Below are 18,777 nucleotides of genomic sequence, written 5' to 3' on the forward strand. Positions count from 1 at the left end.
AAGGTATTTGATACATAACACCCTTGGCCTTCATTGTAGGTTTATTATATACATATTCACAGCCCCCACCCCAGTTTTTGTTTGGTATTCATAGCTATGGTGGTCCCCAATGCTGCTATTTTTTCACTCAATGAAGCATCTTTGCTTACAAATCTACCAAATGCAGCCTCTTCTAATTTCTTGTCTGCAACATGTCTCTTGTCAAGATCAGAATGTGTGTTGTATGCTATGCCATGGTCTCTACAAGCAGCATCTAGGGGATTAACACCAGGATCACCTCTGTTTAATCTATGATCTAGTTTTGTGCCTGGACCACAATACTGATAACCTGGAATATGTAATTCAAATGGCAGCTTGTTTATAATGTCACTAACAAGCCCCCAACCCTCAGAAATGTTCCAAATTTTAGGTGGTAGAGTATTAATAATTTTTATAAGATATCCAATCCCCTTAGTGTCATTCACTATAAAATTAGACAATTTTGTGCTTATCATGTCCATAATTCCAACCTTTTCATTGTAAAAATTGTGGTTGCCAGCATTTTCCTCCCCAGCTATCACCAATAACCTATCTACAAGTTTCCTGACATCATCAACTCACACAAATTCTTTGGGCAGGGTGTTGTATTGTTTGATTCCACTACCAGTCTTGATCTGTGACCATATGGGCTTGATTAAATTATTGTATTTTGCTCCACTGCTAGACTTGACTCTTTTTTGTGTGGGATCATTGTTCTGGTATAGAGCATCTGATTTTATTAATATTTCTTTGTAATGTTCATAATCTTGATCTGTATAGCTGCCAGGCCTCTTCCTAGTCATCAGTTCCCACAATCCAGGTGTTCCAGGGTACTTAACAAAAGCACCTCTCTCTCCAAGATGAGATTCTGAATATACAATCAGATCATCTCCCATAAATGTTACTCTGAAATTGCCAATTCTATGTATGATGATACCATCAAGCTCTGTGTCAGCATATAAGCCGAAGACCTCATCTTTGTTGTCTTTAGGTGTGGTTAAATATTTTTGAGCAAGAAGACCCAATTCAATAGGATCCTGAGTAGCTTCAATTCTTCTAGGAGCAATAGGACTAGGTGTATGAATACTAGAAAGTGGGGTGATTGGATAATCTAATATGTTCCTAGCAGCTACAGGTACAAGCTCTGTGATCAAATTTTGATTTTGCTCTGTAACAGTTTTGATATTTTTACCTAATTCACCAATAGCATCAATAATAGGCTGTTCTGTGCGCTTGTGTTGCTCATAAAAACCTCGGTTCTCTGATTTCCATCCCTTAAATCTTTTTACAAGATAATCTCTTAATTTAAGATCATCAATGATTGGCCTTTTCATGGTTATTTATTTATGTTTCAATGTCTAGAAAATTGTTGATTTTATTTCTATATTTGCCACTATTGGGTTTTCTTGTCATATCAATTGTGACAAACCCATAACTGTCCTGGTTCCAGCACCTGCTGCAAATCTTGGAAAAATCATTGTAGCTCAGGTCCCCACCTACATATTGATCATGTATGTGTTTGAGATTGGTATGGTCTTGATGAAACACACATATAAAATTGCTGTTGTCTCGGATCAGCTGCTTCGGTATTTTTGAAAAAGTCTGTGCCAGGTAGAAGCAATCAATGTTTTTGTGCCGGCCCTGTGTAAAGAAATTTCTAACCTTGTTTTGATTATCAAGTATAATGTCATCAAACACAACAACAGAATTATCGAGATTTTCATGGAGTGGCTTAACATCTGGTTCAAAAGTGGCAATATCCAATCCATCATATAGCTTCATCAGCTGCTGATATTTTAATTGTTCCAAGCTCTTAGAGAAGACATACAAGTGCCTGTTTTTCCAGTCTAACCAGTTGGGTGCCAATAAAAAATTATCAATCATTAGTGTAGTTTTACCACAAGCCGATGGCCCAACAATAAGACACTTAATATTATCAGGCAGCAACTTGCCATTACTCTTATTCTGCTGTACAGGTTCTGGCAGCCTTTTTATAACATCCCAGGTGCTCATATTATTATTTTGTTTGCATCGATCCAGCTGTGTTCTGGGAGTCCTAGCCATTTGACAAGTAACTTGTTGCCTTTTCTGCGGATGATTTTTTCTATGAGATATGTGTCAGGCTGTTTAGTTTTGCTGAGCTCTTCTTCATAGAACCTGCCTTTGAGAATTTCTCCTCGGTGGTCTTTTATTATATATGTGTTAAGGGTCCCAGGTTTAACTTGAACCACTGTAAATAATTCAGTGCTCCAGTTTCTTGTAAAGCCTCTTTTGAATAAGTGCTTATATTTACTGATTCTTACTTGATCACCCACCCTGTATTTGGCCTTTCTTGTTGTTGGCTGGTATCTAGGATAATAAACAGTGCTGATCAATTTTTGCTCATCAGATGAAGTTACTTCAGAGGGTTTCATATTGATTGTGGAATGGACAGAGTTGTTATATTTATGTAGAAGTTCTGGAAGAATATTAATCCATTTATAATTACCTTGAAGTGTAAATTGTTTATACATAAGATTTTTTACGGTTTTGTTAAATCTCTCTACAATTGAGGCCTTGAGATCACTGTAATTCGAGTAATGTTGTATTGACTGGCTTTTAATAAATTGTTGGAACACAGAATTATAAAATTCTTTGCCATTATCTGTTTGCAAATAGCGCGGTGATCTTCCACTCTGATTGATGATTGTCCTAAAAGCTTCTGTAACACATTTTCCAGTCTTGGATTTGAGTGGCACAGCCCAGGCAAATTTAGAAAATGTGTCTATTACAGTGAGTAGATACTTGTAGCTCTTGTTGATTTTGTCTAAGTTTTTCAGCTGTCCACTTGCCATCTCAATCAAGTCGCTCTGCCATAAATCATCTATGCCTTTTGTGACTACTGGCAGTCTCTTATAATTATGTCCGGCTTGTCTGTGTAATTCATCAACAATAATTTGTCTAGACATAATATGTAAACAAGAATATTGCAACTATAGGGTGTTCAGCAGCTGATACTACAGGATTTTCTAAATATAATTTGTCCCCTATTTGTATTTTAAATTCCAGAGAGCCATCATCTTCAACATAAGATGTTTCTAATGTATTGGGATCTGTAAAATCCTCTAATTCTACACGGGTGATTTTTACTTTGTTATCAGCTTTTGTTATTGATAAGGTAGGGTAGTGGTGTGCCTGTGGTTGAAGCCAATATTTGATTTTGATTGGTCTAAGTGTGCCCCCAACAAAAAACTGGTAATAAAATTGTGCAGGGGACAGCATATATATTTTGCCACCTGGTGTAAATGGTGAATCATATTCTTTGTTGGGGATGCTGTACAATTCAAGAATTACTGTATGTTTAGGATTTTCAATTATGCCTGTTATTTCTTTTTCTGCTGTAAGCAATCTACTTGTTACAGATTCAAGGTGCTCATTTATAATCCTAACAATCTCATCGTGCCCAGGCTTGATTCTTATGTCCACAGCAAGTTTCTTGTATTGTTGCACAACCTCTTGAAGTTGGGTGGCAAAAACAGACAAAGAATTTGCTTGATTGGATTCCATGGTCCCTAGCTGTTGCTTGATATTGGCTACAATTTGCTGTAAATTTTCAACAACTGCCAATTTTGAATTTTGAGCAGTAAGATCATGGACCTGTCTTCTGATATTCTCAAATATGGCATGCAGTTCATTAATATGTTGATTGGTTGGAAGAGTGGCCACTGTCTGAGTAAGTTGTTTGATCTCTGTTTGGATATTCTTGATATCTTCTGATTTCAATATGCGATTCACTGCCCTCTTTATATTTTTAAGTTCCTGTGATGTAGGCAGATTTGATACAGTATTTTGCAAAGATTCAAGTGCCAATTTCACATTGTTTAATTCAGAAGCATCAGCCACATTTTGCATAGCATTTTGGAGCAGGGCTATATCTGCCTGAGTGGGTGTTGATTGTTGTAAAATTTCAAGCTTTGTTTGGATATCATCAATCAAGTGATGAAAATGAGATAGCTCAGATTCAGTGTTGAGGTTTTCAAGCTTTGTGATTTGTTGCTGGACACTAACAAGGGTATCTACAATACCGGGCAGGCGGGATTCTAGAGTTTCTTGTACATTTGTCAAATCACTTTGCACTGCTGCAATGGTACCTTCAAGATGGGTTATGGTACTTTGAATTTTTCCAAAATCTTCATATGTTTCAAGTTGCAGCTTGATGTTGGCAACACTCCGAGTTATTGCACTCAAAGCATCAGAAGATGGCAAATTGTTCATAAAAATTTCAAGTGTCTCAATTTTTTCTTTAACCTCGGCTTTGGCATTGTTCAGAGGGTCCAGATTAGGTATCTGGAGTGACTGAATCTGTTCCTTTAGAGTGGAAATCACTAGATCAAAATCTTCTTGTGATTTTATGCTTTTGACAGTTGTTTGGAGCTGTGTCTGGACATTATTAATCTGTTCTTCCAATTGTTGTTTCAATTGCTCAGAGTTGGTGGCCTGGGTTTTAAATTTGGCTTGAAGAGCTGCTACAGCTTCTTCTAAACTTTGAAAATTATCCAATGTGGCCAAATCAGTATATTTCTGAAGCAGCAATTTGAGTTCAGAATCAATTTTAAGAAGAGGGTCCATGCATTGTGATTGTAAATTTGTAATTTCTAATTGAAGACTGGCATTGAGTGTTGTTTGTAAAGCTTGTAAATCACTTCTTAATTTCTTGACTCTGACATCAAGCATAAGAATCTCATCACTGTGATCTTCATGCCTTGTATGGCCAAATATATCATTAGGTATTTTTGTTTTAGTGGTTATTTATTATAGAGTATCTGATTCTTTATTCTATAAAAAAAGGTATAAGCTTATCATAGGATCCCGGGACTTCAATGTATAAGCAGTCAAGCAGAAACAGTATAAACAGTGCCAGAAATCATGTTTGAGTGCTTAATTCTGTAAATATTTCTCCCTACTGAAATTTTGACATCACCCTCAGGAGTTGTAATAAATTGTAATTGACCACCTACAGTTAATTGGTAATGATTAAATGATTGTTAAATATGTACAATGTTTTACCTGTTTCATCATCAACATCTGTAAGTATGCTGTTCAGATGAATAATTAACAAACCACTTAGTTTAGATATCATATCAGAAAAGGGTAATGGTGTTGGCAGCTCCATAATAGCCTGTTTTTTGAACCCAAATAAGTTCATAGGCATGTTTATTTATTTCAAATCATGCTCTGCGATTGGGCATTGATTGCCACTTCTCAAATCACAATGACCCCATGGTAGAGTATGTATGCCACATGATAAAATGCATCTCTTATCATCATGTGGGTCCAGAGCCACTTTTCTTACAATATTGCTAGTCAACAAGTGATCCTCACTCTGAATTCTGGATTCTGATGTTCTGATTATGCTACATGATTTGAGGCAATTTTCATAATCTTCAAATTCAAGCTCTTTGTCCACAGTTACTCTGCCAATGCCCTTGGCTTTTTTTGCAACAGCACCACTACATGTTTCAAAACTGTACATCTTGGCCCTTAACCCAGCAAATGCCACAATAACATCACCAAGTGTCTCATCTTTTAACTTGCCAGGCACCTTTTTGTTGTGGGGTTGAATCCTTGTATGTTCACTGCTATCAAATAATTCAAGCAATTCAGGCTGTGACATATCTTGATAAACATCTTCTGTCTGAATATCAAGAACAAAACTATCTGTATCCATGTACTTCAGTTTTACACGATCCTTATAAAAAGGTTTCAACATATTATAATACAATTTTAACATATGTAATTTGGCCAATTCCAATATCACAGCCCCTACATAAATAGGCTTATCAAACTTAATTTTTGTTTTTTTTATGTTGAAGAGTGCCATATTTTCATCATAAATTCTTCTATAATTGAAATTAGGCTTTGCAATCAATTTTTTGCTCAGGCTGGGGTCAGTAATTATTTTAACATCAGTATGTTTTCTGACATTTTCAATAGTTTTACCATATACAGAATTGACCATCAATTTAAACAAAGATTTGTCAAAATGGCTCATTGCAGATGTTCGAAGCTCTGTGTTTGTATCAATATATGGCTTCAACCATCTTGAGTGCCTGAACCTCAAAACTTTGCCAATTTTGGTCACTTGAACACCATGATTCATTAGGAACTGGAGGTTTTTGTAATATATGACATAACCCTGTTTTGGCTCCAGTGTCATCATCAATTTCTTCTGTTTAGAGCCAGGTGAGCACTGAACCTCAGGAATTGGGAGCAGATCAGAAAATGTGTTGTGTAAATTATCAGGAATTGTCAGATCAACCTCTAAGAACAGGCCATAGTTACTGTCATCAAAATCCTTAAGATCTTCAATATTGAAATCTTCAACCCACTCAAGCCCTGCATATGGCAGTTTATCCATCATAGCATAACCATACAGGCTGTTTGCATCCACATACAGTATATAATTTGATGGCAGTGCTGGATCATAATCAGGAATATATTTGTTATTTGCTCTGGCATATCTCTGAGAGCATTGCACCATGCCTCCTCTTATACATTGCTCCATAAACAGATACATGTCTTGATCCTGAATCAGATCCAATTGCATTTTAGTGTTTAAAAACATTGAAGACCTTGCTAGGCCTGGCGCACTGTAAACATAAATTGGATCTAGTTTATAATTTTGCATGGAAGATTTTATGAATGCCTGAAGTATATCAGCTAAGAGGGTCACATCAAGTTTTAAATATGCCTTGTGATAATCACCAAATGTCTGGCATTTTAAATTGTTCCACATCAACTGGGCATGGTGATAATCATCATCAGTGATTCCAGATGCTCTGATTTTGCTGTAAAACTCTTGTTGTGGTGGCAGAGAACACTCATCAAATTTAGAAAAATCTGTAACATAGTCATATGGATATACACCCTTCCGCCTAATTAATTTCAGGTCCTGATTTGGAAACATGGTACATGTGATTTTGAATTGATCATCAGATAATTGAGTGGCCAGTGTAGCCAGGCTAGCCGATAAAATTCTGTAGGAATCAAGATATCTTAAGTGAATAGGAACACCATTAACTTCAATTTTCTTGCTAATAGCTATATATTTCTCATCATTTTCAGCTAAAATATTTAAATTCTGCTTGTCAAACCCCTCGTACCTGATCAAATGATGGAAATCATAATTGGATGCACCATGGCAAAATATGGGGACAAATTTTGGTCTCTGGATCTTAATATTACAGCTATTACACAGGGCCATTAAGAATTTACCATCTGTATGAGAATGGTGTTTCACCTTGATATTTGTATCTGAAAATTCAGAATCACATACCGGGCATTTTTCTGCATTGTTGAAATCTTCAATCTGTTTTTCTGTTAAAGGCAGCATAGGTTTTGATTTTAATAAGATATTAGATGCTATGTCATGGCACTCATTTTCTATTCTATGTGCAAATTTTTTGATGGCATCTGGTCCCAAGTATAAGTGTGGTTCACTAGCTACACCATCCCGTATAACTATATAACAAAAACTGGAGGGTTCATGTAATTGATATGATGTAATTGAAGATTCCTCAGGATCTGGGCTACAGAATGCAAGAGGTTTGAGATTTGATTCAAAATCACACACTATATATGCTGGGTGTTCCAACAAGGCTTCAAACTTTTTGAATTTTGCATTTTCACGTGGCATTGGCATCACCATATGAACAGGTTTAAAGTTGCCACAGTATTTTAAATGTTCAATTAATTTGTTTTTAGCAATTTCTGTATTCACTTCCCGAACCCCATTTATTATTTTTTGACCATCAAATACAGTTAAACATCTTCTACACAACTTGAATATTGTATTGGATTTGTCTAGTTGTTTTCTGACTAAAGCTTCAAGACTGTGTATCAGAGTGTAATGATATGTGCCATCCCCTTCAATTAAGAGCAGATCAATCGGAACAGCAGAATCATCATCAAATGTACTGATTCTGAGAGGTGCTATCAAGCAATTGCCACGACCAGTGGAACAAATAAATACATTAATAGATAATTGTTTACCATTGATATCCCGGGCCTTTTTTTCAAATTTATCAATATTCTGAACAGACATTGGATATTCTAAACCCTCCATTGCATCATCAAAATTCTGTTCATATTGTTTATAATAAGTTATTCTCTGAGGATTCCTTGAAACTGGAAAGAAAGCAGCTAAAATACACCACAAAAAGCATTTCTCATCATTATTTTCAATATTGACCACGGCTTTTTTGTTTTTAATGTTGGCAGGTAATGGCAGATATGTAGATCCTTGTAATGGGCTGAATTCAGAAATATTAATATATAACTTGTCTGGAGAACTGCATAGGCTCCATCCAGACTCTTTTGCTGCAAATTCAGAGTGTTTAATATTCAATTGCTCTATCAAATTGCTGATTATTTTGTCTAAATTTGCATTTGAATATACCGGTACAGTTTCTGTTATGTGCGGCTGTGTAAATTTTGTGCCATTTGGTTTCTTATATTGTGTAAACAATTTGAGGGACAGCTTATAAGAGCCATTTTGTGTATTTAGAATTGCCTGCACATCAGGATTTACACTGTTCAAAAAATTCTTAATACCACATCTTGGCTCTGATACAAACCGGTAATCCCTTAATTGGCCATTAAAACTGCTATGGATAGGTGGATCATAGCGTGGCTGTTTTGCCGGTCTAGCATTAACAGGTACTTCATGCTTCCTTTTCAGACCAGATGTAGATGGTTGTGGGGGCAATGTTGATGACTGTACATAAGAATTACACTTATGCCATTTGTAATATGCCTTGCTTAATATTTTATGGAATCTTGGACACATTTTTGTGGCCTTTCTGCATTTCTTAGAGTCACAAATATGCCGGTGCCTAGACCAATTAGAACTAGATATATTTTTATTACACTGATTGCAATATTTTTGTTTTGGCATTTTTATTGTTTATTTATATAAAATTTCTTGATCCAAAAAAACAGAACTATGCCAAAACAATTATAACAGCAGTTAGTGGCTGAGCTGGTGCTTTTATACCCAGACAACAGCAATAACTAGGCTCTGGTGATCCCCAATATAAAATAATTTTGCTCTATTATGCTGTTGTACAACACACTTTACCAGGTTTTCAGATCTGGGAGCTATCAGTTGTATATCAACTAGCAGTAATTATTCTCAAAATCTCACGTGTGGAGATATTATTTTGACACATGTATTTCAATCTTACATATTTTATCAGGACTCAAACCCGAGCCTCTTGTTTACAAAGCAACAATATTAACACTTTGCAATCAGGGGAGGCTTCATATTTTATCAGGACTCAAACCCAGAAGCCTCTTGATTACAAGGCAATAAAAACCATGGGGCTATGCACCACACTCTACTAGGTCTCCTGGGATTTTGACAGAAAAACACACTGTAAACAATAAGATCATATAGGAACTTGGCATAGTTTTAAGTGTAGGCAAATCTGTCTGTTGAGGCTTCTTCTTTTTCTACACTAGAATTCAGAATTCATAGGATTTAAAAACATATCACACTTGAAGAATTGGGGCATAAGCCCCTCTTGACATTGTTTTAAGTGTAGGCAAATCTGTCTGTTGAGAATTCTTCTTTTCTACACTAGAATTCAGAATTCATAGGATTTAAAAACATATCACACTTGAAGAATTGGGGCATAAGCCCCTCTTGACATTGTTTTAAGTGTAGGCAAATCGGGCTGTTCAATAATTTGAGCTCTTCTTTTCTACACTTATAAGTTGTGCTCATCCTATTGTAAATACAACTACTTGTAGTTGGGTCCGCATACCAGAAATGTCCTGCGAAAGTTCGGTCACTTGATCCTTCAACACGCCTACATCGGACTCAAGGACAGTCTGCTTGGATACTAGACCCTGTTGTGCTTCTTGAACTTGGCCAATACGTTCAGATGTAAGCTGTATTTGAACAGGAAGAGCACTCAGTTGTTGCATAATGTCACCAAGCTTTCCCGCTATCTGTTTATTACTCTCCCTTTGTTTTTCCGATAATGCGGTGACGAACTGTTCTTGTCTTTGCCGGTCTCTCTCTTCCCGCTCACGTTCTTTTTGTTCCAAGACGATGACGAACTGTTCTTGTCGTTGCCGGTCTCTCTCTTCCCGCTCACGTTCCTGGGCTAACCTGGCCTCTTCCCTATCACGTTCCTGGGCTAACCTGGCCTCTTCCCGGTCACGTTCCTGAGCTAACCGCTCACGTTCCTTTTCAGCAATGGCAGCAATCATCTGATCCTGTCTCTCCATCACTGCCTTTATCCAATCCGGGATCACTAACACGGTGCCTAGCACAGGTTCCACCGGCCTCATCCTCTGTTGAAAGCACGTTTGACACAGCAACTCCTTGTCATTCTCGCCGACCACAGTCTCTGCTCGTGCCACACACACAGTGTGTAGTAACCTGTCACAATTTTGACATCGGTATCCAGATTCTTCTGTCCAGGTAATGCTGCAACACGCCGCTGTCGTCCCTTGACTCCTTAGGTTCTTCCTATCCATCTTCTGGGAAAGTAGTATAAATTTTGGGAGGACACAAAACACTCGGGACCACTGGAAAGCACTTCACAGAATGGGAGAAAGGACAATCTTCACTCTTCACGAGCCCCGTGATGTGGCGCCAAAAACTTGCTACGTCCCGCGTAGCGGTGCACTTCACAAGTACACGTACCTTATAAGCTCAGCAGAGCATGCTGGATAATCCCAGGGTTCGGGCTAAGTTACTGCATTCCTTCCCCTTGGATCCACAGGTGAAGTCCAATGACAACCCACGAGGTTGTCCTCCTGATGCAGGTCCCCACAAGTACGAAATACACTTTCGAAATAAAGAAAAACCGGAATATATTCAACTTTACGTTTATTATAGACACGCACGTACGTATACCATGTAAGACTAAAATTACAATTCAAATAATTTCGAACGGTACAGCACGAAATGCGTAAGCCTATCTTTCCCGTAACGCGAAGCACCTCTTGCTACTTCAAATCTCTCCGCGCAACTACTAACCGTTTTTCTGGAAGGCGAAAACACCTCCTCAGTTACACAGTGTTACCAGACACAATAACCTTTTAATACTAGGAAGTTTGATAAAAGCCAACAGTAATATATTAGAAATGTACAGTAATCTGGCACAGTGAATTTAGGTATGTGGTGGCAACAATGCAATGAAAAGCGCGTGATCTTCTCACACCACAAGAGTTTAAATAAATCAACAATGGCTTTCAAAATATAAGAGAAACGAACAGCGTTTGCCAGAAACATGAAACAACAAATAGATATAAGGAATTTAACTCAGAAATTATTAACTTAGGCTTCACTAACTTGATTAAAATGAAACTTACAACAATCTTTAGAATATTTAAAAGCAAATGAAACGATTAATGTTGAAACTATGTAAATTGCTTAAATTTGCCGCTATTCATACTTGTAGATATGTGTATAATTTTGATTATAAAGGCGGCCATATTAGAAAATTGGCTAAAGGCATTAATATATTTATAAATATATATATGAATTATTAACTGTATAATACCAACTATAATAAGCATGAAATAATAATATATATAATAATAATAATATAAAACCACGAAGAAAATGGCAAACTCGGGGTCATTACAACTTATAGAATTTTTAATGCTGATTACAAAAATGACAATATTTTTTAGATTGGTCAAGGGGTTCAGAAGTTACGCGCTTTTGAAAATCTCCATGTACGCCACTTGCATGTGCATGTGTGTGAGAAGAGTGGTGTGCACGTGTGTTCGATGCTTTTCTGGGTATGATTTTCGTTCAAAGCATTAATATAATTGTAAAATATGGAATTTACTGTAATGCAAGGAGTAAACCCAGTCGTCAGGTTCGTTCCCAAACAACATTAAATAATGGAACGTAACGTGGACCGAGTATTATTCCATGTTGGGAACACGAGACATTACGATCTTCATCTCGTATTTCTCTTTGGCATCACTACTCAATTGACAGAGATGTATACCCGTGCCTGGTATATAAGTCGCAGAATTGCAATGCTGATTGGGTTGTCTAGTCACAAGGCGCTTGGTGGTCAGACATGGATGGCTTGCTTCAATGCTTCTTCAATAAGGTCGTCACAACCCAGCAGTGTCCGTGACTGTACCACTTGCCCATGTTCATCAATGAACTGTTACACTGTCCTTGGACTGCTACTGCCATTCTCACAAGTGCGCACTTAAGTTGTCAATTCAGATATATCGGCATTAATGATGGGCAAATAGCCAATTGAATCCTGTAATGGTGTTAAATCCCATCAAACTTGTTAATTAAATTATTAAAATATCCACATATTTTAATTGGTGAAATTATCATAATCTTAATTATAATAATTATAATTATTAATTGAGATCAGAATTACTGTAATTGTAATTTCTAATAGTAAAAGTCAAAATATTAAAAAATATCAAAAATATCAAAACTTTCTATTTACATCAAGGTATCTGGAGAGTGGAGTGATAACACACAGAAGGCAAAGAGTTATGACATGCTATCACATATTTTCAATCTCAAGGCATCCTAGCCTTACCAAATAATCTATTAGAACCCATCCCCTCCCCCCCGAGTGGTAACGGCAAGATGCTTAGCTCAAGGCCTAACTCACATATAGGGTGGGCCATTTTTATGGGACACATTCTAAATGCATATGTAAAGCATGTAGGAAGCAATATTTATTACCAAATATATGGAAAACACTGTCAAAGGACAGGAGTTTCGCACTGTGTTCAGTGTTTGAAGATTACATCCCTGAGATGGACACCACCTTGACAAGAACATTCTTTGGCTCTTACATTCATGTTCAGCATAGTCTTGCACAGGGTTTCGGCTGGGATGGCCGCTATCTCCCTTCGGATGTTGTCCATCAGTTCATCGATGGTAGTGGGGCTTTTGGTGTACACCTTGTCCTTTGGGTAACCCCACAGGAAATAGTCCGGTGGAGTTAGATCCGGGAATCTGGATTGCCAATGGACATCACCGAAACTCGAGATGAGCCGTCCCGGGAAGTGTCGTCGAAGGTTGTCATTGACAATACTGCTGTATGACTAGTGGCACCATCCTGCTGCAGCCACATGTCTCTTAGGCCAAGCCGTCTCATTTCGGGTATGAAGAATGTTCGTAGCATCGTGTTGTACCGCTTAGCGGTGACTGTGACGGTGTCATTCTGTTCGTATTAACAAATGTTCTCGTCAAGGTGGTGTCCATCTCAGGGATGTAATCTTCAAACACTGAACACAGTGCAAAACTCCCGTCCTTTGGCAGTGTTTTCCATACATTTGGTAATAAATGTTGCTTCCTACAGGCTCCACATATGCATTTGAAATGTGCCCCATCAATATGGCCCACCCGTATAAGGGTAGTTCAATTGTAGTTTTAAAAACAGTACAAGTACAATCACTCAAATAATTGTGCGTTCACCTATGTCTTTCGTGAGAAAGTAAAAAAACGAAAGTGCTTTTAATGAAATACATTTATTCGAAACATAAGAAATTACTTTGTTTGGCTGCTCATGTGCAAAATATAAATTGCACTTGTTACTATTTCCAAATGTAACCTCAGCTATGATACAAAACAGAAAATAACCTCGTAATACTGCACCACAAAACTGAACGTAAATTCGTCATAATGGTATAACGACGGAGGTTTAACATTTAGTGTAAAGAAATTTGTTCACCTCAAATTCTATTACTTCACGTGGTACACATTCCACCAGTTTAGTTTCTGCCTTGTCTGTCTTAATAGCAATTTCACTTTTAGTTTCTCAAGTAATTTCTCCAGGAAATACATACTCTTAAACTGGTTGTATGTTATTTTGAGTAAATTTCACACGATACACAACAACCATAGACTTATTTAGTGTTGTCCTAATTATCACTGATTGACATGGTTCCGATGTTTTTGATCTGAGTGTGTTTTATTATAGTCGCTTGATAGCTGACCCCGGAACAGGTTTTAGTCTCTTTTCATCATCCTAATTCAGGTTTTCATTTTTCTAGCTTTTCAATTTACCCACTAAGTGGTAGCATACAACCTTTCGATTAATGTGTCTTTGTTGCCCAAGTCTCTATTCGTTTCTTTCGTTCTCGCAAGTGAAAGTGATCAGAATGTAAGGTCGGAAGGGTAAGTGAAATTTCCATCGTAGCAAAAAGCGACACGGGACAACTGTCACATGAGGTTTTCACCAATCGAAAGCAGATTGGTGCGGATTGTCATGCCGCTACTATATGAAACAATGCTGTTCATTGGCTCGTTCCCAAGCGACATACGTCCCGTGCTGCTTGTCGCTATGGTCCAAAATCTCCCTATGATTTTTTCAGCCTTAATTTGTTACATTTGTGGCGGATATTTGGTAAAGAAGCAAAGACAGGACATTACCAAATTTGTGATAGATGCGTACCGTGCGTATTTTGCTACAAATGGTGTCACATCAGAAGCGTTCACACAAAAGCACATTACCAAAAGAAAGTGCAGAAGTTCTATGTTCATAGCACAGTGCGGAAGAGCTGACATAACCTAATTAGAATTTTACATGGTACAGACGTACGGAAACGGAGTTGCAGATATTTTCACTGAAGATTAAAATTCTACGGGGTGAAGACAAACTTAAAACGTTCACTACAGGTTGTTTTACTTGCTCTCGGACCCTGATTTTCGCTAATAAGAATCACACTATTTGATATAATGTAATGAACTTTGCTAAGGACATACCTTGGTGTATCAGAATCATAGTGACATCATTGGAGATGGCGGCACAGTCCTGTAGTCCTTGCATGGACATACGCGTACGTTTGGGCGATTCTGCCATTAAATGGCAATTGTACGGACGTGTGCTTTCAGTCTGAGTTCTTGACCCTGCTGTTGTGACACATCCGCCTTTGGACTTCTGAGAATCCTTACACTGTGCACGAAACACTTCTTCACGATGAAAAAGTTGAGTGTGGTGCGCTTTATCAAGGAGCTGCATTATTGGCTCAATCTTTATCGACACAACAGTGGATACAGAAATGTTACTGGGAATCTTCCAAGAGTTTATAAATCAGTTGGGTGACGAGGAAATCCGTGATGGACATTTTCAGCTGTATGGCGCCACTTGCCATATTTCGAACGCCAGCATGCAAAATAATTATATCCTTCATGGAGAGGCGCGTACAGGCATGTATTGATGCTAATGACGACCACTTCCAACAGTCAATGTGACGTTACCATGCTTCTCATACACCAAGATATGTCCTTAGAAAATGTTATTACTTTTTGATTTTTAAACTATTTGATTTTTATAACCAAAATCATAGGCCGGGAGCGAGTTAAACACCCTGTACTGGATAATGTGTTCCCATCTGTGTCATAGCTTATTCAGTTTCGCTGAAGGAAATCCTACGAAAAAGTAAAGATGATGCTGAATAAAGTGAAATATGAACGATTTCAAGGTGATGAGTTTGCTGCTAAGGCTGCAAGCTGAAAACATCAAAATATCCATGTTTTCTTTGTGAATGGGACAGAGCCTAACAATGGGAAATTGAAACTTAGCCACATCCTAGATTGTATGCCATCAGGTGTGAAAGAAGTGCCACACACAATTGAAGTGTTAACGCATAACAAAATCTGCGCAGTCTGTGCGAGAGACAGTTGCGATGTAAAATTATGGGACGCCCTCTTTCTACATCATATTTCTTCAAATTAATTCACTCATGGAACTTGAGCTGAGTATTGTATTTTCAAATTCATAATTGTTAATATAACTTACTGTTTAGTTCTGCAGGCTGCTCCAGTTTAAGAAGAGCTACATCACCAAAAGTATAAACAGGTGTGAAGGAAGGATAAATAATTACTTCCTGAACAGAAATATCCTGTCGTGTGGGTTCATCAACGTCTGCCATAATTGAGTACATTGCTCCCAAAAACACAGTTACGTTAGTCGGCGACCTGTAAAAACATTGTGTTTACATTTAAAATCGTAAGCAAGACATAAACATGAGTATATAATAAAGTTGTACAATTCGACACAGAGGAAAGAAATGCTGTGGATTAAAATAATGTTAAGTAACAAGGTTAACTTTATGAAGGCCAGGTTTTTTTAAGCAGAGCCCCAAATTTGGTTAAACAGTTTCGACCGCTGGACTGTGCTCTAATCCCCGGTGCAACTGCCGAGTGTGTGTGTGTGTGTGGGGGGGGGGGGGGGGGTGACGCAGCAGTTTCCAAGTGGCAGCGGAAAAGTGAAGAGTCTGTGAGTGAAACGTGTCAAAGCGAGAGCATCGAGTTGATTGTTGTTAATATTTCATCGAGACAGTTGATCAAGATTGTGATGTGTTGCGACAAATTGTCACTGGTGATGATCGTTGGTGTTTCCAGTTCGATCCAGAGACAAAACGCCATAGCATAAAATGGTGTGGAACACAGAGAAGAAAGTCAGCTTGCAGAAACCAAGCATTAATACAATGGTGATTGATTTTCTAGATGCAGCTGTAGTGATCCACTGCGAATTTGTTCCTAAGGGCACCACAGTGAACGGATAATAATACTACCTAGGTATAATACAACATATTTTCGTCCGCATGGGACTTGTCAGGAAGGAACTATTCCAAAGGAACATCTGGCTTCTGTTCCTGTTCACTGTGCTCTGCCTGTGAAGCAGTTAGCATGAAAGTCAATCTGTGTGCTCCAACATCCAACAAATTCTCCACATTTGGCTCGTTCAGGCTTTTTCCTTTTCCCCGTGATAAAATGTGTCTTGAAAGGGGAATGTTTCAATGACATTGAGGATATTCAACGCGCTGTAACCCGTTGATTCAAAGAGATATCCGTTATGGACTTCCACCGTGCCTTTGAACACCTCTACGACAGATGTATAAGTTTAGTATTTATTATGTTATATATCGTCAGGATGTTTAAAGAAAGAACCAGAAACGAAATAGAAAATTAATTTTACAAGGTAAATTTTATATTTATTTCGACTACCATGTTTTCAGGTAGCTTTTTCGTAAGCCTAAAGCACAAATATGAGGGCTCACACAAATACCAGTTTGAGGTTTTCAACACTAATGACAGGAATATATTACAAATGTACCGACAAGAACAATATTTCTGTCCAAACATAAATATTAATGAAATAAATAGAACATTTAAATATTTATATAAGTATACGAGGGTCGTTCAATAAATAAGTTTCCCTGTGCCATAAAATGTGTTACAAAAATAATTGAGTAACACTATGAACATGGTTGACGAGCCTTATCTGTCGCCTCCAAGGAACGATAGGCATTTCTCCCGCAGACGTGAAGGCCCATGCAGAGAGTGTCAGAGGAAACAAATGATTTCACTCGGAAATAATTGCAACACAAATGTTTTTTTTGTGCCAGATTGTGCGTAATGGCATAGTGAATAATATACTACAAATCCAACGTCCAAATACTTACTTACTTACTCCTTGGCTGCTACAGGCCCAGAAGCGCCTTGGCCTCTCTCACAATGATAACCAATTATCTTCTATCTTCTGCTCTACTTCTCCACCGTCTTACTCCCATCCTCGTAATTTCCTCCTCAACATCCTCCAACCATCTATTCCTTGGCCTTCCTCTTAATCTTCTCCCTCCTGGTCTCCCTTTATAGACCTTCTTAACCGTTCTGTCCTTAGGCATTCTTTCCACATGTTCCAGCCACCTCAGTCTCACGTATATTATAGCTGTTTCTTTGTTGAGTGCCCTAATTTCATCATTCCTCCTTATTCGGTACTGTCCATTCTCATTTACTGCTCCGTATATTTTCCTTAGTATCCTTCTTTCCCATCGTAGCAAAAGTTCTTCATCTGCTTGTGACAAAGTCCATGTCTCTGCTTCATATGTTACCACTCGCTTTACCTCTACCTGATATACTTTGATTTTCAAATTTCTACTCAGGCTGCGAGATTTGAAAACTCTTAAAATTGAGATATAACTTCGATTACCAGCTGCAATTCTTGGTTTTATTTCCTCCTTAACATTTATTTATTTATTTACATAAACAGACTGATGCGCAGTTAGAGATTTCGTGTTACAGGTTATCATACATGCTTCAGTGAGCGTTATTAGAGAATGTTTGCATTACATTGTTTTTAAATTACATATATGGCATACAGAATAAATAATTTTTTTGTTACGCTCTTCTAAGGCATTGTAAAGGACACTCATTCTCCAGATAGCTGATCTTATGACAATGTTTCTTCGTGCCCCATTCACAAAAAATGTAGGATTTTGTTGTTAGGAACCCTTAATTTAAATTGTGAGATCCAAAGAGGACAGCGAAATTTCCCATTAAATATTTTCCAGAGCAGAAGTAGGTAGCGAACTGCCCTTCGATCATCAAGCCTGTGTATTTGGAGCTCGTCAATTAGATTGTTGCCCGAATCAAATCTGAAATACGTACTTTCAAGTTTGTACTTCATATAACGTCACATTTTCGATTGTACTCGCTCTATTTTTGTAGTCTGTACTGTACTGTCCATGTTCCATACAAAAGACCCGAATTCAAGTTTTGAGCATACTAAGGAGTAATGTACTTTAAGGGTTTGGATATCTCGAAAGCCCCTGGTCATTCTAATAATGAGCACGATAAGTTTGTAAGCGTCGCTTATTACTTTGTTAATATGGTGAGTGGAAGTTAGCTTAGAGTCAAAATAGATTCCTACGTCCTAAGACGTTTCCGATTTTTTTAAGATTGATATTATTAATTTTATA

At 37.7% G+C, this 18,777-nt stretch overlaps 1 protein-coding gene across 1 annotated transcript in view; it reads right to left on the reverse strand.

Moving 5' to 3' along the window:
• Positions 1 to 18,777, reverse strand: part of LOC146000076 (trypsin-like) — a 99,637-nt gene that overhangs the window by 23,329 nt on the left and 57,531 nt on the right. Inside the window, exon 4 of the mRNA XM_083137406.1 lies at positions 15,813 to 15,991. Coding sequence (XP_082993532.1) covers positions 15,813 to 15,991 — 179 coding nt within the window. The remainder of the gene's footprint in view (positions 1 to 15,812; positions 15,992 to 18,777) is intronic.

Source organism: Lepisma saccharinum, chromosome 16 (genome assembly GCF_977018435.1).
Source record: "Lepisma saccharinum chromosome 16, izLepSacc3.1, whole genome shotgun sequence".
Taxonomy (NCBI): domain Eukaryota; kingdom Metazoa; phylum Arthropoda; class Insecta; order Zygentoma; family Lepismatidae; genus Lepisma; species Lepisma saccharinum.